This window comes from Miscanthus floridulus, chromosome 8, assembly GCF_019320115.1.
Source record: "Miscanthus floridulus cultivar M001 chromosome 8, ASM1932011v1, whole genome shotgun sequence".
NCBI lineage: Eukaryota > Viridiplantae > Streptophyta > Magnoliopsida > Poales > Poaceae > Miscanthus > Miscanthus floridulus.
The window spans coordinates 26,417,063-26,438,869 of NC_089587.1; the positions used below are offsets into that span (position 1 = coordinate 26,417,063).

Here is a 21,807-nt window from a genome sequence, read left to right on the forward strand (position 1 = left end):
GAGTTATTTTATCGTATTTAATTATTATGGTTAGTTTATACCTATTTTCATGATGGTTGTGATTAAAGTTCTAATTTTTTGTTTTAATTTCAGTGGGATGGCAGTGGACGATGTTCAGGCTTCTACTGGGAGGAAAAGTATGTTGAACTTGTGCAAAAATATCTTGCACAACAGGCAGATACGGCGACTAATGAGGCAGTGATCTAGCCGAAGAAGCCCAAAGATGTTGCACAATCGGGGGATCTGTCTATTTTAGTTGAGATTGGTCGCGAAATCCTTGTGCTCCTGAAATGTATTTTAGCTTTAGTTCTTTTAGTGGTAGTTGGGATTGTCTACATTGTAGCGATGCTTTCATAAATTTGTACCTTTTGTGGTGGCACGCATGTTGTATAAATAATTAATTATGATCTAGGTTTTAATATAATATTTATGTAATGTAATACAGATGAGCTGGCATTGGATGTACAATACTGATCGCCGCTCCCAAGAGTTCATTGACGGCGTGCATTCTTTGTTACATACGGCCAAGGCAAACAAACGCGATGGTTTCATATGCTGCCCATGTGCCATATGTAAGAATACGGTGGAATATCCTTACTCAAGGACTCTTCATTTATACTTGTTCAAGTCGAGTTTCATGCCAAACTATATTTGTTGGATGAAGCACAGAGAAATCGATGTTGTAATGGAAGAAGGTGAAGAAGAACAATAGGACAACAATGATATTATTCCTGATAGTGCGTGCTTCAATGATACTGCAATGGGAGAAGCTGAAGAAGAGGTAGCCGCAGAAGATGAGCCGGCTGATGATCTTTGTCAGGTCATTCGTGACGCACAAAGAGAATGTGAAAGTGAAAAGGAGAAGATTAAGTTTGAGCGGATGCTAGAAGATCACAAGAAATTGTTGTACCCAACTTGTGATGCAGGGCAAAAAAAAGTTGAGAACCACACTAGAATTGTTGTAATGGAAGGCAAATAATGGTGTATCTGACAAGGGATTTGGAGAGTTACTAAAAATCCAAAAGAAGATGCTTCTGAAGGACAATGAATTGCCCGCCACTACCTACGAAGCAAAACAAGTTATCTGTCCTATGGGGCTAGAAATCAAGAAGATACATGCATGTCCTAATGACTGCATCCTGTACCATGGCAAAGAGTACGAGAAATTGGATGCATGCCCGGTATGCCATGCATCGTGGTATAAGATCAGGCGAGATGACCCTAGTGATGTTGAGGGCGAACGTCCGCGGAAGAAAATCCCTACCAAGGTTATGTGATATGCTCCTAAAATACCACGCTTGAAACATCTGTTCAGAAACAAAGAACATGCAAAATTGTTGCGATGGCACAAAGAAGACTGTAAGGTAGACAATATGTTGAGACACCCTGCTGATGGGTCCCAGTGGAGAGCAATCGACAGAGAATTCCTGGAGTTTGCAAATGATGCAAGAAACTTAAGGTTTGCTTTAAGTTTAGATGGTATCAATCCTTTTGGAGAGCAGAACAGTAGTCATAGCACTTGGCCTGTTACTCTAAGTATCTACAACATTCCTCCTTGGTTATGCATGAAGCAGAAGTTCATTATGATGCATGTGCTCATCCAAGGCCCGAAGCAACCGGGCAATGACATCAATGTGTACCTGAGACCACTTATTGACGAACTTCTTATTTTATAGAATAAAGAAGGTGTACGTGTGTGGGATGAGTACAAACAAAAACACTTTGATCTGCGAGCATTGTTGTTCGTAACAATCAATAATTGACCTGCTCTAAGTAATCTTTTAGGACAGTCAAACAAGGGATATAATGCATGCACACACTGCTTCGGTGATATTAGAGGTGTATTCTTGAAAAAATGTCGAAAGGTCGTGTACCTTGGCCATCGTCGATTTCTTCCTGCAAATCACCCTGTAAGAAAGAAAGGCAAGTATTTTAAAGGGAAGGCAGACCACCTAACCAAGCCTCACAACCGAACAGGTGAGGATATACTCGATATGGTCAATGATGTGAAAGTCGTCTTTGGAAAAGGACATGGCAGCCAACCTATTTCGAACGACGCTAACAGTCACGTATCCATGTGGAAGAAGTTCATATTTTGGGACCTACCCTATTGGCAAGTCCTAGAGGTCCGTAGCTCGATCGACGTGATGCACCTGATGAAGAATCTTTGTGTAAACCTGCTAAGCTTCATGGGTGTGTATAGAAAGCCTAAGGACACATTTGAAGCACAACATGACCTGTGTTGTTTAAGAGAAAGAGACAACCTGCATCCAGAGAAGACAGATGATGGACGCCATTACTTACGCCCTATCAGCTACACTCTAAGCAAAGAGGAGAAGGAAATCATGTTTGAATGCTTAAACAAAATCAAGGTACCATCTGGATTCTCCTCGAATATAAAGGGTATTATAAATGTGCTAGAGAAGAAATTATGTAACTTAAAGTCCCATGACTGTCACGTTCTCATGATGCAATTACTTCTAGTTGCATTAAGAGGAATTCTACCTCCAAATGTACGTCTAGCCACCGTGAAGCTATGTGCATTCCTTAGTGTAATTTCTCAGAAGGCAATTGATCCAACTGATCTAGCTAAACTACAGAATGATGTGGTTCAATGTCTCATCACCTTTGAGTTGGTGTTCCCTCCTTCCTTCTTTGATATCATGACATACCTCCTAGTTCACCTAGTTAAGGAGATTTTCATTCTTGGTCCTATGTTCCTATACAACATGTTCCCCTTAGAGAGATTTATGGGAGTCCTAAAGAAATATGTTCACAACCGTGCTCGCCTAGAAGGAAGCATCGCCAAGGGCTATGGAACAGAAGAGGTCATTGAGTTCCGTGTTGACTTTATTCCCGACCTTGACTCGATTGGTGTTCCTGAATCGAGACATGAGGGGAGACTAAGCGGAAAGAGGACACTAGGGAGGAAAACATATATTGGTACGGATGATGATTATTTCAATAAAGCGCACTACATAGTTCTACAGAACTCCTCTTTAGTAGATCCATATATTGAGACACACAAGGATCTCTTATGATCTGAGTTTCCAGGGAAGACTGAAGCTTGGATTACGTGTAAGCACATGGAAACTTTCGGTGGTTGGTTGCGAAAAAAATGTCAAGGTGATGAGAGCATCCATGAGCAACTGTATTTATTGGCTATGCAACCATCATGGCATATCGTCACATACAAAGGGTATGAGATAAATGGGAACATATTCTACACAGTAGCCCAAGATAAAAGGAGTACCAACCAAAATAGTGGTGTCCGCATAGATGCCACAGACCCGAATGGGAATAAGCAGACATATTATGGACGCATAGATGAAATATGGGAACTAGAATATGCACCTACTTTGAAGATCCCATTGTTCAAGTGCCAATGGGTCAAGGTGACCGGAGGCGGGGTAACAGTAGACAATGAGTATGGAATGACAACAATAGACCTTAGTAATATTGGGTACGAAGACGAACCATTCGTCCTTGCCAAGGATGTGAATCAAGTGTTCTATGTCAATGATATGTCTACCAAACCAAAAAGAGGGAAAAACAATAATGACTCAACCAAAGAGCCAAAGCGCCACATAGTTCTTTCAGGGAAAAGAGTCATCATGGGAATTGAGGACAAGTCGGACATGTCAGAAGATTATAAAAAGGATGACCGAATTCCGTCCTTCAAAGTGAACAAAGACCCTAACATCTTGGTAAATGATGAGGACACTCTATGGTTACGATGCGATCATAATCAAGGGACATACGTAAAGAAAAAGTTCACTGCTGTGCCCACTTGATGATATAGTGATTTAATGTAGTGTGTGTTTGAGATATTATATAATAATTATGAATTCAGATGTTTATTATGTCGTGTTTCAAATTAAATCAATATTTGATTTGGTGGGATTTCTCTCTCGAAAAGTTAAATTAGGATATTGAGTGATGAAAAATTAAAATATTAACGTTAAAATGATGTGAAAACAAATTTCATGTCCAAAACCAATAGTTTTAATAATTTTAATTAAACACTACATTTTTACATTAACGAAATAATAAATATTAGTTACATTATGTTTTATAATTATAACAAAAAATAAAAAGTTAGGTTATAGATTTTTCCTATGTGCAATAAAGAAAAAGAAAATCCATATTTTTAACAAAATAATTTTATGTCTTTTATTTAATTTACTATGTATTTAACAAGACTATTGCATTTCTATTAAAAAATTTGCTTAAAACAGGCGAGAAACAAAACTGCAGCCCACCTTTACTCTCGGGTTGGATGCCCACCCGGGAGTAAAGGTGGACTGCAGTTTCATGGCCCGTCAAAAAAACCATTACTCCCGGTGCTTATTACCAACCAGGAGTAAAGGTAAACGTTTACACCCGGTGCGTGTTACCAACCTTACTCCCGGTTGGTAACACGCACCGGGAGTAAAGGACCTTTACTCCCGATGGGGGATGGCACCGGGAGTAAAGGGGCGTGGCATATATATACCAGTGCCATCTTCTTCCTTGCGTTCTTCGCCGATTCCTCTCCCCCTGCGCCCACGCCACTCGGCCCACCACACCGAGGACGCCGCTGCCACCCTGCCCGACGCCGGCCATCGCCACCGCCTCGCGCGCATCCGTGGTCCGTGCGCCGACGACCTCGCGGCGCCAGCTGCTGCCCGGCCACCCCGGCCAGACGCGCGGGCCACACCGGTACCATACCCTCGCGCGTTGACACGGCGCGACGATGAGGCCACCAACGCGCGCGGCTTCCTCTCCTCCATTCCCGAGGTACGCTGCTTGCTCCATTCCATCTCCAGGCTACACCGTGACCGCAATAGATCGATGATGAGGAGCACGCTGTGCTTGCTCCATTCCATCTCCGGCCATGCATGAAACACATGTTTTAGGCAAGTTCACTCGATCATGGTAACCGTACTGTTGCTCAGGTTTTCTTTTCCTATGTGTATGCTCCTCTATTGATACAGTTGCTACTGAAATAAATATACATATAGAAAAAGGGATTTTATTTCAAAGGATACCAGCTCAAACGAACGAAAGAATAATTAGGCCAAACTATAAGCATGTATGTTGAGTTGAATCAGAATTTTAAATCCAAATAGTCATGTTCTATTATATGGAACCTTATCAATCAATGCCCGTTCTTCGCTTGCAATACTAATACCGGTGGCAGCACCAGCACAGTTGAACGAGGAGCCTTTGCGAGTACAGTACTATCGGGTACCATAGAACGGGGTACCCCGAGCGAACGTCAAAGAAGTCACTTAAGTCCCATCAAGAAACAAAGCAAGAAGGTAAGCCATGGGCCCCTCACCTACCATGTCCGAGCCCACCAGGCCCTCCACTTCGCCTCGAGCCTCACGCAGGAGGTCTCGGCGTCCGGACGTGATCTCCGCCTCGCGCGAGGCTCTCCACAGGAGGCCTTGGCAGGGAACATGATCTCCGCCTCGCGCGAGGCTCCCCATGGAAGGCCTCGGTAGGGAGTCCGATCTTCGTCTCGCGCGAGGCCTCATTCTCCGTATCGCTCGAGGTCGGTTCGTCCGTGGCCCGTCGCCCCCACCTCGGCCGATCTTCCCGACAGCACGTCGTGTCTCATTAATACTTCAACCACTCCCGCAATCTCCGCCGGACGAGGGCTCGACGCCATGGAATGGCCGACGGGACCTGAGGTCGCATCAGCGCCATACCGGCTGGGACAGGGCACGGCGGGGAGTATCGGCCACTGTGTTCTGATGATGTGCCCACGATCAGCGCCCATACTACACTGTGTCCCGTGATCCCCGCCTCAAAAACAACATCACATGGACAACTTGGCCTGGGTCATCACCGCCTCCAAGCCAACGCACCAGATTAGCCGCCTACTCGGGGCCTCAGCACTGTGCACCAAGGTCTCGGCTATCTTGGGGTTCATGCCCACCGAGACCCCCCATTGCGGTGCAGCCTCGGCACCGACCAAGCCTCAGCTTCATGCATAGTCCATCCACAGTGGTTTGCACGTCCACCGCCACACCCGCCCCGAGGCAGTCCTAGGGCTCTCACGATGCACAGGATCGGCTGGGACTAGCACGGCGCCTTAGTGCTCCAAGGACGGACCACTCCGACGACTATGCCACCATAGGAACAGGCCATAGGACTCGGACCTACCGCCCTTGTTGGCACGATGCCGCATAGTTAACACATGTACTGTCCTTGACCTCCCTTCAACTATAAAAGGAGAGAACTTGGGCCACTTAGGGAGGGGGAGGACGAAGAAGAACACCTAGTAACACACATACACGCACGCACACGCCCTAGCCGCCTGAGAGCAACGTCTCAAGCGGCCTACGCGACACCTTGCTGAGACCTGGGACTAGCTCCCTCTCTCCCCTAGCTTGTAACCCCCTACTATAAGCACTTCGGTGCGAGGAATACAAGATCAATCTCTCAGACTGGACGTAGGGCATCGATTGCCTAAACCAGTATAAACCTTGTGTCTCTTTGCATCACCATCTGGAATCAGGAGCACGCAGTTCAAATTCACTGGTTGGTTGAGGACCCCCCGGTTCGAAACACCGATAGTTGGCGCGCCAGGTAGGGGACCTCTGCGTGTTAGTTTAGTCATCCCAGCAGGTTCCGGATGGTAGACCCTGTACGACCATTATGTCTCAGCATGGTGGTGTGGTTTGGGAGTCTAGAGTTCATGTCTCTAGGGCAAGAGTACGACATGGTACTCCTCCTCCTCGAGCCCCACCAACCGACAATGAAGTCACGCACCGGCAGCCCAGGCGCAGGCGGCGCCCGGACGGCCGCTCTCGCCGCGCTCGCTAGGCACGACGTGAGCAAGACCACCCCGACGTTACGCGAATCCAGGGCGGCACGCCGCTCCCCACTGATATCCTATGGCTAGCTATTGGCACGGGGTCCCTGGCTCGGGACCTGTCTAGCCTGAGCTTGGACAAAGGAAAATCGCCGGCGGCACACGGTGATGCCCAGCCATCAAGCTCCGTGAAAGGACCTAGGATGCCGCCTAGAGGGGGTGAATAGGCGTTTCTGTAAATTAACACCTTTAAATGCGAAAACAATTAGAAAGGGGAGTTTCCAAAATGGAAACTCCAAATTAAGAGTACTACCACCCCTCGCAAGTTAGCCACAAAGTAAACAAGGTATAAAGAATATATCTAGAAGTTAAAACCCTGCAACACCAAGTTAGAACAGAGAATAAATATTTTCAGTGCAGGCAGGAAATACCGGACGTGTCCAGTATACACGATTTCTGCAGATCGGCCCCGAACTTGCTCCTTTCAATTTCTATCTTCAAACCAAACTGCAGGCACCTAATGGAGATGACAATATACACAGAGAACCTGCAGAATAGCTAGAGCAACACAAATATCAAATGAAATGCGAATTTAGACACGATATTTGTTTTATCGAAGTTCGGACTCGTTCGAGTCCTACTCTCCGTTGAGGGGGCTGCGGGCGACCTAGCGAAGGTCAGCCCTAGAGGGTACCACGAAGGTCACTCTAGCCGGAGTCTTTTTCAACTCCTTTTCCTCCTTCCACTAATTTGATTCCGAGGCGGCGGAATCGACCGTTACAAACTTTTCGAAGCAACCACAATCTCTCGGTTGCTCTCCAGCGACGCCTAGCCGTCTAGGACCGAAGAGTCCAAGAGTAACAAATACGAATCATGAGATTGACAATATGCACAAGTGCTCAAGTGGTGGCTTGCTCTCTTTTTCAAATTCTCTCTTAACCCACAAATTGATTTTGCAATTTGGATCACACACTCACTAAGAGAGGGTTTAGGAGAGTTGGCAAGGCTCAAAAACATGTTTTTATCTCAGCAGAATCAGCAGCCTCCAATGGTGGAGGCTTGGGGGTATTTATAGCCCCCAAGGAAAACTAGTCATTTTATAGCCGTTGCAATACCGGACACGTCCGGTATGACTCATACTGCGCCAATGGTAACTAAGTTACAGTGAAGTTATGAGGCGTCGGAACTCCTGAAGAATGTCGAGACTTTCGACCGTCGGAACTCCCGACTCAAGTCGGAACCCCCGACCCTCAGCAATTTTGAAAAACATGTAACTGAGTTAAAGTTAGTGAGGTGTCAGAACTCCCGACATATGTCGGAACTCCCGACCCTCAAGGCTTTTGAAAACTAGCCGTTGGCTTCTGGTCATCCATACCAGACACGTCCGGTATGAATACCGGACACGTCTGGTATGACCAGGACAGTGAAACCTCCAAGTTTGATGAAGTGCGAGACGTCGGAACTCCCGACCCATGCCGGGACTCCCGATCATCGGAACTCCCGACGAACCAACCCGAGAACAACAAATTTACAGCTGCTGGACAAATACCGGACACGTCCAGTATGAATACCGGACACGTCCGGTATTGCCAGACCAGCAAGAAATCAGTTAGCACTTTTGTCGCTCAAATAATCAAACCTCACATGGGTTGGCTTGAGCACTTATGAAACATTATCTATCAATATGATGCATCCCTCTTAGTAGTACGGCATACCTATTAAACTCAAGATAAATGGAAATATGAATTTGTACCACTTGAGTTGTTCTTTCAAATTGATGCCGTCCCTTCCAATCTTCATCAAGTAAGGGTGCTAACATGTTGATGTTGATCTTTTCACTTGAGCATAGCCATCTTAAGCATGTGACTTGATTCCATTCATCAAGTTTGAATAATCCCAAATGTATCAAGTCACTTCCATCAAATACTTTATTATAGATTTGATCCTTCACATCAATATGACCATCTTAGCTTGATTAGTACCTCAACTAAATGCAAGTACTTTCTTCTTCACCCTAGCTAGGTTCTTCGGCCGCCAAGCCGTCGCTTGCCCTTCACCCTTGCTTAGTACCTCGAAGCCTTTCCTTGCTATCTTCACCATCTCAAGCCATCAAGTCACATCTTGTGTTGAATCATCCATTCATATGTATTGTTATCTTTTTCATTTTAATTTAGCAAGCTTCAAATATGAGACCATTCCATATGCAATCCCTCATGTCTCATTAACTAATAATCATGAGCTTGCTTTCACATAGTACATGGAAATCCCACAAGAAATAAGCCTTCACATGAATTCCATTTGCATTGTTGTCTTGTGCTTGAACTAGATTGTTTATTCAACAACACATCATTTTGGTTTTCATTAAGTACCTATGAGATAACCTATTACCTGTTCACACTTAGCAAACGGGTTAGTCCTTTAATCACGTTGTCATTCAATCATCCAAAACCCACTAAAGGGCTAGATGCACTTTCACTCCGCTCCACCACTCCCCGAGGAGCCGATCCCGGCGGAGCAGAGTCCGGCGACAGCACCATCCCCATACCCCTTTGGGTTGAGAAATGCCGCTGCCTCCTACACCTACGCTTACACGGCCGCTCATGAGGATCCCTCAGAACATCGCCAGCGCTTCATTCTCGACCTAAACACCCACGCCGACTCCTCGGAGGAGGATGAGGCATGGCCCGGAGCGGATTTCTCCGAACTCCACGACCCTGGGGCTATGCGCCAGTTCTTGGCCGTGAGCGACTACTGCTTAGGCTACTCCAACGACGACGACGAAGGCATCTACGACCCCACTCGTGAGTGTTTTCACGTCGGGCTCGGGATGCCGAGAGCGGGCAAGGAGGATGAGGGGGCAGGTAGCCATTCCCCGCTTCGCCCAGGTACAGGCGCTGCCACACCTCCACGCATTGTCCTACCGGCCGCACGAAACAAGACCCCCGCCCTCGCGTGACCTCAATGCCTAGACCTGGAACAACTCCATGAGCTCTAGGCTAAGGTCGAACAAGACCAACTCCTGCTGCAGCAGCTTCGAGACACTCTCGAACAGGAACAGTGAGGTCATGGTGAAGGTGGGGGAGCCCGACGAAGGGCCCGCGATGTGCATCATTGCATCCATGACAACGAAGGGAGTGAGCAACCCCCAGTCTTCAATTGCGCTAGCCAGAACGTCGCGGCTACGGTAATGCTGGTCCGCGCAATGCTTGATCCTTCTACCATGGAAGGGCGGCGGGTCCGCGGCGAGCTCCGGGATCTCCTAGAGACCGTCGCAGTTCAGCAGGCCGAGAGTTCCGCCTCCCGACATCACGGGGGCGTCTCAAACCTACCCGCGGCACCGCCTCGGTAGGACAGGGAAGCCTTAGCTCGTCCCAAGCCTGACCAAGCGCCGATAGCCCATAGGGTCCCCGTGCTTCTGGACCGCCTCGGCAATCGACGCGAGGTGCAGGGAGACCATGAGGTGGTCAGCAGGTGACGACGCCACGACAACGAGGGGCCCGCTCGGGGCTACCACCCACACCGAGGCGGTCGCTACGACAGCGAGGAGGACCGCAGTCCTTCTCCTGAACCGCTAGGCCCTCGGGTCTTCAGCAGGGCCATCTGCGCTGCCCTTTTCTCGGCCCAGTTTCGGCAACTAGCCAATCTCGCAAAATATAGCGGCAAGACCAACCCCGAACTCTGGCTTACCGATTACCGCCTGGCCTGCCAGCTAGGTGGCATGGATGATGACCTGCTCATCATCCGCAACCTCCCCTTGCTCTTGTTAGACTCAGTGCGAGCCTGGCTCGAGCACCTTCCTCTCTCACAAATCCACGACTGGCACGACTTGGTTAGGATCTTCGTCGAGAACTTCCAAGGCACATACGTGCGCCCTAGGAATTCCTAGGACCTTAAAAGCTGTCGTCAGAAGCCGGACGAGTCTCTCTGAGACTTCATCCGGCGCTTCTCCAAACAGTGCACCGAGTTGCCCAGCGTCGGCGACTCGGAGATCATCCAGGCTTTCCTCTCCGGCACCACCTACCGAGACCTGGTTCGGGAGTTTGGTCAAAACATGCCGCGCACCGCTGCTGCGCTCCTCGACATCACCACCAACTTCGCCTCGGGCGAGGAGGCTGTCGGAGCCATCTTCCCCGACAGCGACACCAAGGGAAAACGAAGGGACGAGGCCCCCGAGGCCTCGGCCTCCTACCTCCCCAAGAGAAAGAAAAAGGGGCGCCTAGGGAAGCAGGAGGTCCTGGAGGCTGATCTGGTCGGGGCCGTAGAACGCAAGAATCCCTGAGGCCCCAAAGGCCCTAGGCCTTTCGATGACATGCTCAAGAAACCATGCCCTTATCACCAAGGCCCGGTCAAGCACGCCCTCGAGGATTGCTCCATGCTACGACATTACTACGCCAGGCTCGGGCTCCCCAACAATGACGCCAAGCAGAAGGGCGTCGGCGACCGGGACGAAGACAAGGACGACGGGTTCCCCGAGGTACGCAACGCCTTCATGATCTTCGGTGGGCCCTCGGCGTGCCTTACAGCACGGTAGCGCAAGAGGGAATGCCGAGAAGTCTTCTCGATCAAGGTGGCCACCCCCCAGTACCTCGACTGGTCTCAAGAGGCGATCACCTTCAATCGAGATGACCACCCTGACCATGTTCCAAATCCTGGGCAGTACCCGCTGGTTGTCGACCCGATCATCGGTAACACCCGACTCTCCAAGGTGCTGATGGACGGAGGCAGCGGCCTCAACATCCTCTATGTCAATACCCTGGAGCTCTTGGAGATCGACCGGTCGAGGCTCCAAGGCGACATCGCCCCCTTCCACGGCATCGTGCCAGGGAAGCGCACGCGACCCATCGGGCGCATCGACCTTCCCGTCTGTTTTGGCACTCCCTCCAACTACCACAAGGAAGTCCTGACCTTCGAGGTAGTCGGGTTTGGGGGGCCTACCACGCCATCCTGGGGCGGCCGTGCTATGCCAAGTTCATGGTAGTCCTCAACTATACCTACCTCAAGCTCAAGATGCCAGGCCCCAGCGGTATCATCACGATTGAGTCCACGTACGAACATGCATACGACTGCGACGTTGAGTGCATCGAGTATGCCGAGGCTCTTACAGAGGCCGAGACCCTCATCACCCACCTCGACCAACTCAGTGGCGAGGCGCCTGACTCCAAGCATCGTGCGGGGGCGTTCGAGCCCACAGAAGCCATCAAACTTGTCCCGGTCGACCCTGCCTACCCCGACGACCGAGCGCTGAGGATCAGTGCCACCCTCGATATCAAATAGGAAGCCGTGCTCATCGACTTTCTCTGTGTGAACGCCGACATATTCGCATGGAGTCCCTCAGACATGCCGAGCATACCGAGGGAGGTTGTTGAGCATGCCCTAGACATCCGGGCCAGATCTAGACCGGCGAGGCAACGCCTGCACCGCTTCGACGAGGAAAAGCGTAGGGCCATCGGTGAGGAGATACAGAAACTCTTGACGGCCGGATTCATCAAAGAAGTGTCCCACCCGGAGTGGTTGGCTAACCCCGTGTTAGTCAAGAAGAAAAATGGGAAATGGAGAATGTGCGTAGACTACACTGATTTGAACAAAGCCTGTCCAAAAGTCCCCTTTCCATTACCCCGAATCGATCAAATCGTTGATTCCACTGCAGGGTGCGAGACCTTGTCTTTCCTTGATGTGTATTCTGGTTACCATCAAATCAAGATGAAAGAGTCAGACCAGCTCGCGACTTCTTTCATCACACCATTTGGCATGTACTGCTACATGACTATGCCTTTCGGCCTCAGAAACACAGGTGCCACGTACCAGCGGTGCATGACCCAGGTCTTTGGCGACAACATTGGGTGGACCGTCGAGGCCTACGTAGACGACATCATGGTCAAGACCAGAAAAGCTGAGGATCTCATCGACGACTTGAGGATAACCTTCAAATGCCTTAGAGAGAAGGGCATCAAGCTCAATCCTGAGAAGTGTGTGTTTAGGGTCCCCCGAGGCATGCTCTTGGGGTTCATAGTCTCAGAACGCGGCATCGAAGCCAACCTAGAGAAAGTCTCAGCCATAACTAGCATGGGACCAATCAGAGACCTCAAGGGAGTACAGAGGGTCATGGGATGCCTTGTGGCCCTAAGCCGCTTCATCTCGTGCCTCGGCGAAAAAGGTTTGCCTCTGTACTGACTCTTGAGAAAATCCGAGCGTTTTTCTTGGACCCTCAAGGCCGAGGAAGCCCTCGATAGACTCAAGAGGTTGCTCACAAATCCTCCCGTCCTGGTACCCCTGGCTAGGGACGAGGCCCTCCTGCTCTACGTCGCCGCAACGACCCAAGTGGTCAGCGCCGCCATAGTGGTAGAGAGGTAGGAAGAGGGGCATGCTCTACCCACCCAATGTCCTATTTATTTCATCAGCAAGGTGCTCTCTGAGACCAAAGCACGCTACGCTCACATCCAAAAGTTGGTCTACGCTGTGGTCCTGTCCCGGCGCAAATTGCATCACTACTTCGAGTCACACCCAGTGACTGTGGTATCATCTTTCCCCCTGGGCGAGATAGTTCATAACCGGGAGGCCTCAAGCAGGATAGCCAAGTGGGCCATCGAGCTTATGGGGGAAACCTTGACTTTTGCGCCTCGAAAAGCGATCAAGTCTCAGGTCTTGGCTGATTTTGTGGCCGAGTGGACACACACCCAACTGCCACCTGCTCAAATTTGGACGAAGTGCTGGACCCTGTACTTCGACGGATCCCTGATGAAGACCGGGGTAGGCGCGGGTCTGCTCTTCATTTCGCCCCTCGGAGTACACATGCGCTACATGGTGCGGCTCCACTTCGCTGCCTCCAACAATGTGGCAGAGTACGAGGCACTCATCAATGGTTTACAAGTCGCCATCGAACTTGGGGCACGGCGCCTTGACGTCCGAGGCGACTCACGGCTCGTCATAGATCAAGTGATGAAGGAGTCAAATTGTCTCGACCCCAAAATGGAGGCTTACTGCAAATTGGTATGTCGCCTAGAAGACAAGTTCGACGGCCTCGAACTAAACCATGTCGCACGGAAATACAATGAGGCCGTCGATGAGCTGGCAAAGATGGCCTCGGCACAGGCCCCGGTCCCCCCGAACGTCTTCGCCAGAGACCTCCACAAGCCTTCCATTGACTACACCTCGACAACAGAGGAGGGCCCACCTATGGAACCCATGGCAAGGCTCGATGCCCCCTCTGCTACCGAGACCCCCTCGACCAAGCCCGAGGTCATAGAAGTCAACACCAAGCCTCTATAGACTGATCAGGACATGGATTAGCGAATCCCGTTCCTCGATTGGCTTGAGCGGGGGGAGCTTCCTGATGACAGAACCGAAGCACGACGGCTTGCGCACCGAGCCAAGACCTACGCCCTCTACAATGACGAATTGTATAGGCAAAGTCCCTCAGGTGTCCTCCAATGATGTATCACTGCCGAGGCGGGCCAAGCCCTGCTTTGGGACTTGCACGTAGGCGCCTGCGGGCACCATGCGACGCCTCGGACGCTTGTAGGGAATGCTTTCCGCCAAGGGTTCTACTGGCCGACGACGGTCGCCGACGCTACCAAGCTAGTACGCTCCTGCAAAGGATGCTAGTACTATGCTCGGTAGATGCATCTCCCAGCCCTGGCCCTGCAAACCATCCCCATCACATGGCCATTCGCCGTGTGGGGGCTAGACATGGTCGGGCTATACCCATCTACTGGTATCAATCGACAAGTTCTCCAAATGGATCGAGGCTCACCCGATCAATCGAATCAAATCCGAGCAGGCGGTACTGTTCTTCACTGACATTATCCACAGGTTTGGGGTCCCCAACACCATCATCACCGACAACGGGACATAGTTCACCGGCAAAAAGTTCCTGACATTTTGCGACAACCACCACATCCGTGTGGCCTGGTCGGCCATAGGACACCCAAGGACCAACGGCCAAGTAGAGCGTGCCAACGGCATGATCCTACAAGGCCTCAAGCCAAGGATTCACAACCGGTTGAAAAAGTTTGGCAAGAAATGGCTCGCCGAACTCCCATCGGTCATCTGGAGCCTGAGGAACACTCCAAGCCGAGCCACGGGATTCACGCCTTTCTTCCTGGTCTATGGGGCCGAGGCCATCCTCCCCACCGACTTGGAATATGGTTCCCTGAGGCTTCAAGCCTATAACAAACAAAGTAACCGCACCACCCGAGAGGACGCCCTCGATCAACTGGAGGAAGCCCGAGACGTCGCGCTACTACACTTGGCCAAATACCAGCAGAGCCTATGGCACTATCAGGCTCGATGCGTCCGAGGTCGAGACTTGAAGATAGGCGACCTGGTGTTGAGGCTAGCACAGAGCAACAAGGGCCGCCACAAGCTGACCCCGCCATGGGAAGGACCGTACATCATCGCCCAAGTACTGAAGCCCGGGACCTACAAGCTGGCCAACGAGAAGGGCGAGGTCTTCACCAACACTTGGAACATAGAACAGCTATGTCGCTTTTATCCCTAAATTTCCAAGCCTTGTATATGTCGTTTCTCGAAATATAATTAAAAAGCGTTCTTTAGTTGGTCTAATTTTTCGAGAAACCCTCCGAGCCCATCGTAGGTCTCGGCAACTCGATAACACGGCAAGGGAGACTCGGCTCTACCTCGGCAGAACCAAGCCTCCCTCAGGGGCTAAATGGGGGACTCCCCCCTAGGTCCCACGCACCATTCTTCAGTTGTTTTTCACAAAAATTCCTACACCAAGACTCTAGCAGGCTCTGACGAATCAGTTGTAAAAACTCCTCAGACCAAGGTCTATTTCCTAAGCAAGAGGCTGGTAGAGCCACGAGACGGCCTATGCCTTCGAGCTACGGCACTCCCTCACTACCTCTCGCCCAAGGGACGGCTTAGGCCCCAAGGGGGTGTTTTTCAAACGAAATCTGATCAGGAGCAACAGAGGGCAAAGGCTCAGAAACATAAGAAAACAACTAAGAAACACAAATACTTCAGAAATAAAGGCCTCGATGGCCACAAGCATTATGATGCAAAAATAACTCCTACTCTATTTTTACATAAGCCCCTAGGGTCCAGATCAAGACTCAGGGCCTTCAACACCGGCGGGTGGTAGGGGAGGAACCACCTCCTCTTCAAAGAGCGTCGCCAGTGCCATGCCAGGGCCTTCCGCCGCCTCCATCAGCTTCGTGACCGCCGCGTCAGCCTCATCGTCATCATCAGGCAGGACATACCCATCACTGATGGCCGAGAGGTCGACGCCGACGTAGTGAGAAGAGATAACAGCCAGCGCGTGCTTGACACCCGTGTGCAGCGCTCCTCGGAGTCGCTCGCGCATCTGGTTGCTCAGCGCGATCAAACGGCTCCCTAGGGAGCTGCCTGACTGAACCCCTTCAACCTCCAGGGCCTCGCAGGCGAAAAGAGCAGCATGCTTCAGCGCCTCGTGCTCCCCGATCTTGGTCTCGAGCACTGTCTGCACCGTGTTGGAAGCCTCAGCGGCCCGAGTAACCTCCGCCTCTGACTCTGCACCGTGGAAAATGGAATAAGGTCGAGCGAGGGAAAAAACAACCTAAGTTAGGGGCAGAAACCCACGGAACTCACCCTTGGCCTTCAGCTCCCAGCGTCGGGTCTTGGCCTGACAGGCCTCGGTTTTCTCCTTCCAGCGCAGGGCCTTGGCCCTGGAAGCCTCAGCCTCCTCCTTCAAGCGCTGAGCCTCGACCCGAGAAGCCTCGGCTGCCCTGGAAGCTTCGCTCCCTAGCTCTGCATCACACAAGAGAGTTAGGGAGCGAACACAAGGAAAAGAAAACAAAATGGGGGGACTAGAACTCACCCTCGACCGTCCCCCTCCAAATTACAGCCTTAGTCCACGAGGCCTCAGCTGCAGCAAGGGCCTCATCCAAGGCACCTTTCGTCAGCTGGTGCGCCCTCTATTCCGCCCCCAGCTACCCCATGTGAGCCGCGGCCGAGGCCGTAGCTTCAACGGCTCGACCCCTGAAGGCATCCCGGTCGCTGACCGTGCAAGTGAGCTCCTCCTCCAACTCCTTAACCCACGCCGCCAGAGGGGCGAGTTGCGTCTGGACCATGGCCGCCTCAACCTTCGCGTCGGCACAACGAAGGCGGAGGTCCTCTACCTCCGCGCTCCGCGCCGATAGGAGCTCATTGGCGTTGGCAAGAAGGCCCTTCTGCCGCTAAAGCTGGTCCTAGATGCCCCTCTCCCACCGGAGAAAGACCGACTTCCCAAGCGACCGGGTCTCGAGCTCCTGGGGAAGCAGAACAAGGGTCATTGATTGTAACAAAACTAGAAAAAGACAACGTCGCGCAAAAAAGGAAAACGTGAACCTGGGTGACTCTGGGCAGTTTGTCGGCCACCACGGACAGAGCCATCCGTAGCGACCGCTCTGCTAGCTGGCGGTATTGCTCAAAGGTGCCCCATCGCCTGCCCTCGGCTGTGTCCTCAAGGGCGAACAGAGGCTCCCCCTCAAGGTCATCCTGGCTCCGCCACAGTACTCGCGGGCGATCCCACCCACGAGGCTCGGGTCATGCCCACACGAGGGTCGAGCTTCCCTCGTCCAAGACTGGCGCTGGCTGTTCCACAGCACCGGCATCCTCGGCGTCGACCGCCTCTCGCGCCCGGGAAGTATCGTCGGAGGAGATCGGATAGACCTCAGCCTCCCAGGTGCTCTCTCGCAACAGCGGTAGCCCCTGAACCAAGGGCATCACCGAGGCCTCTACCGCCTTCATCTCCGCCTCCTGGACAGACGGCCTCGCCGCCATTACGACGGCCGCAGTGGCCTCGGGGGCTCCAACCTCCGCTATCGTGGCCTCGGAGAACGTAGAAGCACTAACCGCGGCCACTGTGGTCTCGGTGGTCTTGGGTGCCCTATCCTCCGTCGCCTCAGCCTCAGAGACCCCAGGGGCCTTGGTAACCAAGGGCGCGATGGCCCCATCCGACTCGTGAGCCTCGCCCCCGCGGGGCAGAAGTGCTCCCTCCCTCGTCTGTGTAGGGGCTGCCTCGGTAGCCCCTCCTTGGGCGGCCGGCTCCTTCAGGCCGACCCTCGCTGACACCGCGCCGCGTTGGATAGCGGCTTGTGCCTCCGCCACCCAGTGGGCGGAGGAGCCGGGGCTCGCCTTAAGCGCCTTAAGGGGCACCAAGGGGAGCTCATCCATAGGCCGCTTCCAACTAAAGAAAAATAACCTACAGGGTCAGTGCGAGACCAAAAAAGTGAACGGAAGGCACTATGACCCTGCCAAAAATACACTTACCTTGAACGGGGCGGCAACCGCTTCGCCACGGCAAACCTCGTCCGCAACGGCGGAGGCAGTGGCAGAGGCATCGCCTCCGTATCCATCGGCGCCAGTCAGTCCTTGATGGACCCCGGCGCCCCTTTGGTCCTCTGCAGCGGGCTGACGGCACGTTTGCCCAACACCCACGCCTCGGGCGTGTCGGCCTCGGCCCCGAAGCCGGCAACCACCGACCCCGGGTCCGCTTCCCCTCCTCCTCCTGGGAGTGTCGGGCTACTTGCCAACACCTCGGGCACCACCTCCACTACGTTAGGAAGGTGGTCCAGGGGACCTCGCCTCACCTCGCCCCCGTCATCCCCGTCCGAGGCCTCCATCGATAGCGACGTCGACGGGGATTCCTCCAGTAGGAGACCCTCCTTCCTTTGTTGACGGCAGCGCTTATCCAGCTCCTCGCGCGCGAGGAGTTGCTTCGTGCGCTTCGCCGCCTTGGCGTCTTTCCGTTTTTTCTACGCGTCGGCGTGCACGTGGTTGATCGCCCGCCACCTTGCATCCTCGGGAATGGGCAGAGGAGAGGAGCACACGTCCCTCATCCCCTACAGGAACGACGGACGCGCATAAGGAAACAAGGGGTAAGGGGAGATTAAGGAGGCTCGGAGGCTACAGCGGCATGCGACTTACCAGCGAAAGGAACCCCCGTGACAGCCACATCACGATAGGGGTCAAGTTGCCGCCCCTCAGCTTCGCCTCTACCATCTCCCCCACCCGACGAAGGATTTCCTCGTCAGAAAGGGTAGAGGAGGACATCCGGGTGCCCTCAATGGACTCACCCGGCTTCATCTCGAATAGCCGCCGGCGCCGAGCCATCAACGGCAGCACCCTCTGGCGGTGGAAGGTAGCCAAGACCACAGCCACGGTAAGACCATGGCCCCGCAGCCTCGCCAACCCATCCAGAAGCGGCTGCAGCTTGGGCTGGTCGTCCTTCGGGATGCTGTACTTCCTTCTCTCCAGGCAACTCTCCACAATCCGCCTAGTGTAAGGGGGAAGTCCTCCGTCGTTGTTGCGGAGCTAGAACCAACTCGTGTACCACCGGCGATTGGAGGACGCGAGTTGGGCTAGGATATAGAGGTGCAGGCGGTCCTGACGCACTTGGAGAGTGCAGTCGCCGGCCCTCATCGCCTTCCTCTTACCCGACGTGCCCATCGGCTTAGTAGTATGCCCCGCCCGGAATAGGTGGAGCCACAACTCCCAATAGGGAGCAATCCCCAAATACCCCTCGCAGACGACAACGAAGATAGCCGCCTGAGCGATGGAATTGGGATTGAAGTTGTGGAGCTCCACGCCATAGTAGTGCGGGAGCGCCTGCATGAACTGGTCCACCGGGACACCGAGGCCACGCTCGTGAAAGGAGATGAAGCTCATGATGTAGCCGTCGTGAGGCCTCGGCTCTGGCTCGCCGTACGGAGCAATCCACTCTGGCCTAGTGGGGTCTATCACCGGGCGAAGGAGTCCACCATCGACAAGCGACTGAAGCATCTCCTCGGTGACGTCCGACGGGTCCCAGGGGTCCGCCTCGACAACGACGATGTCGCCGGCCATGGGTGTGATGGAGGAATCGGGTGCGGCGGTGAGTTTTTTCTCTCTCTCCCACGCTCTTGCTTTTTTCTCGCTTTCTCCCTAGGCTCGCTCTTCTCTCCTCTTCTTCTCGGCACCCGCTGCTCTAGCGATGGCTCGGCGGAGGCGGTGCTAATGTAGGCAAGGTAAGACGAGGAGGGGCAAGACTCTTCGGATATTTATGCAGGGAGGAGGCGAAACGAATGGGCGATGAAATCGGGGAGATTTTCCCCCCAATACGGCGCAGTTAACCATGAGCCAATTTTGTCGGCCCACGCGCCCACGTCTCCCGCATTAAATGCGAGGACAGTTATGTCCCATCCACCATGCCACGCTCGGCCACTACGGCAGCAGGCATCATTTCATCTCCCTAGGAAACCGCCTCAAAAGGCGCGCCACCCGTTGCTGAGCCAATGAGGAAGATATTCCTCGCGGCCTATTCCTTTCGTATGAAGGAACTAGGCTCTGAGCCTATTATGATCCAGGGGTTCGAAGGCTAGGCCCCAAAGGGTTTCGATAGCTGCCCTAGGATAACAGAGTCAGGGACGACTGCAGGCAAGCCTATACGGGGCCGAGGCCCAAGCAAGCGAAACGCTTGGGACGCCCAAAGTCGTGTCCAAGACCAGAGGAAAGTCTCCGAATGGGATCCCACCGTAGGGAGGCACCGAGCCACCGAGGCCCAGCGAATGGCCTCGGCACCCACTAGAGAAATCCTCTGGTACTCTTGGAGTGTGTCTTTGGACCGCTAGCCGTCCCTTAGCGAACGGGGTATGGGCCTCCACTCGGACTACCCGATAACAGCTCACCAGAAGTGCCACCACTCATACCCATCGAGGGTAGTGAGGCACATTCCACCCCTCCTTCCGAGCGAAAAGGAAGCGTGAGGGTCGCACAAAAAGTCAGGGGAACCCCCAACGGCCTTCTCGCTCTACGCAGAGGCTAAGGGGCTCTTCCTGCAACCTTGCCGAGACCCAGCGACCCTGGCTCGCACTCAAAGGGGCTCGGCAAAACAAACCCTCCTTCCGAGCGAAAAGGAAGTGTGAGGGTCATACAAAAAGATAGGGGAGCTCCTGACAGCCCTCTCACCCTATGCAGAGGCTAGGGGGCTCTTCCTGCAAATACGCCGAGACTCCACAACCCAGGCTCACACCAAAAGGGGCCTCAGCAAACAAACCCTCATGCGTGAGGGGCATATAAAAAGTCAAGGGAACTCCTGACGGCCCTCTCACTCCACGTAGAGGCTAGGGGCTCTTCGTGCAACCTTGCCGAGACCAGAATGGGCTCGGTAAACAAATCCTCCGTCCAAACGAAAAGAATATGTGAGGGTCGGATGAAAAAGTCAGGGGACCCTCGACCGCCCTCTTGCTCTAGGCGGAGGCTCAAGGGCTCTTCTTGCACCCAAGACCAAGACAAACGGTCCCAGCCCACGCTAGAGGTTTAATTAAAAAACACGATAAAGGGCACCGAGCCCATTACGGTCCAGGGGTTCGAAGGCTGGGCCTCCAAGAGGTTTCGATAGCCGCCCTAGGGCAACAGAGTCAGGGACGACTTTGGGGCGAGCCTATGAATGGCCTAGGCTTGAGCGAACATTCGCTCGGGGCGTCCTAAGTCATGTCCGAGACGGCAGGGAAGTCTCCGAATGGGATCCCACTGTAGGGAGGCACCGAGCCACCGAGGCCCAGCGAACGGCCTCGACACCCACTAGAGAAACCCTCTGGTACTCTTGGAGTGCATCTCTGGACCGCTAGCCGTCCCCTAGCAAACGGGGTACGGGCCTCCACTCGGACTCACCCGATAAAAGCTCACCGGAAGTGCCCATGCTCGTGCCCATCGAGGGTAGCCTAGCACATTCCACCCCTTCTTCTGAGCAAAAGGAAGCATGAGGGTCATACCCAAAGTTAGGGGAACCCCTGATGAACCTCTTGCTCTGTGCGGAGGCTAGAGGGCTCTTTCTACAGCCTCGCCGAGACCCCCACAACCCGAACTTGCGATTATGGGCTCGGCAAATGCGATAAAAACCACTCGCTCAAACATGAAAATGAAAAAAGCCCCTAGAGGAGTAACTCCACTCCACCAGGGCCTTGGGGGCTACACCCGGCGGGTGTGCTCACGCGCACCCACCGGAACCTCAAGAAACAAAACCCAATTCCTACGGTGTGGGGACA

General features: G+C 52.9%; 1 protein-coding gene across 1 annotated transcript; it reads right to left on the reverse strand.

The window, feature by feature from the left end:
- Positions 1 to 9,770: 9,770 nt before the first annotated feature.
- Positions 9,771 to 17,956, reverse strand: LOC136468747 (uncharacterized). The gene is made up of 4 exons (XM_066467200.1): positions 17,389 to 17,956; positions 16,391 to 16,549; positions 16,020 to 16,312; positions 9,771 to 10,064 (listed from the first exon to the last, which is right to left on the reverse strand). Exons 1-4 carry the CDS (start codon positions 17,954 to 17,956, stop codon positions 9,771 to 9,773), a joined length of 1,314 nt encoding a protein of 437 aa, XP_066323297.1.
- Positions 17,957 to 21,807: the final 3,851 nt, after the last annotated feature.

Coding starts and splice junctions, on each gene's coding strand:
- LOC136468747 (XM_066467200.1), bottom strand. CDS start 17,956: ATGGATGAGCTCCCCTTGGTGCCCCTTAAGGCGCTTAAGGCGAGCCCC. Junction 16,313..16,390: donor CTGGGAGCTGAAGGCCAAGG/GTGAGTTCCGTG, acceptor TCCACGGTGCAG/AGTCAGAGGCGGAGGTTACT. Junction 10,065..16,019: donor CGGCCATCAGTGATGGGTAT/GTCCTGCCTGAT, acceptor GACGGTCTCTAG/GAGATCCCGGAGCTCGCCGC.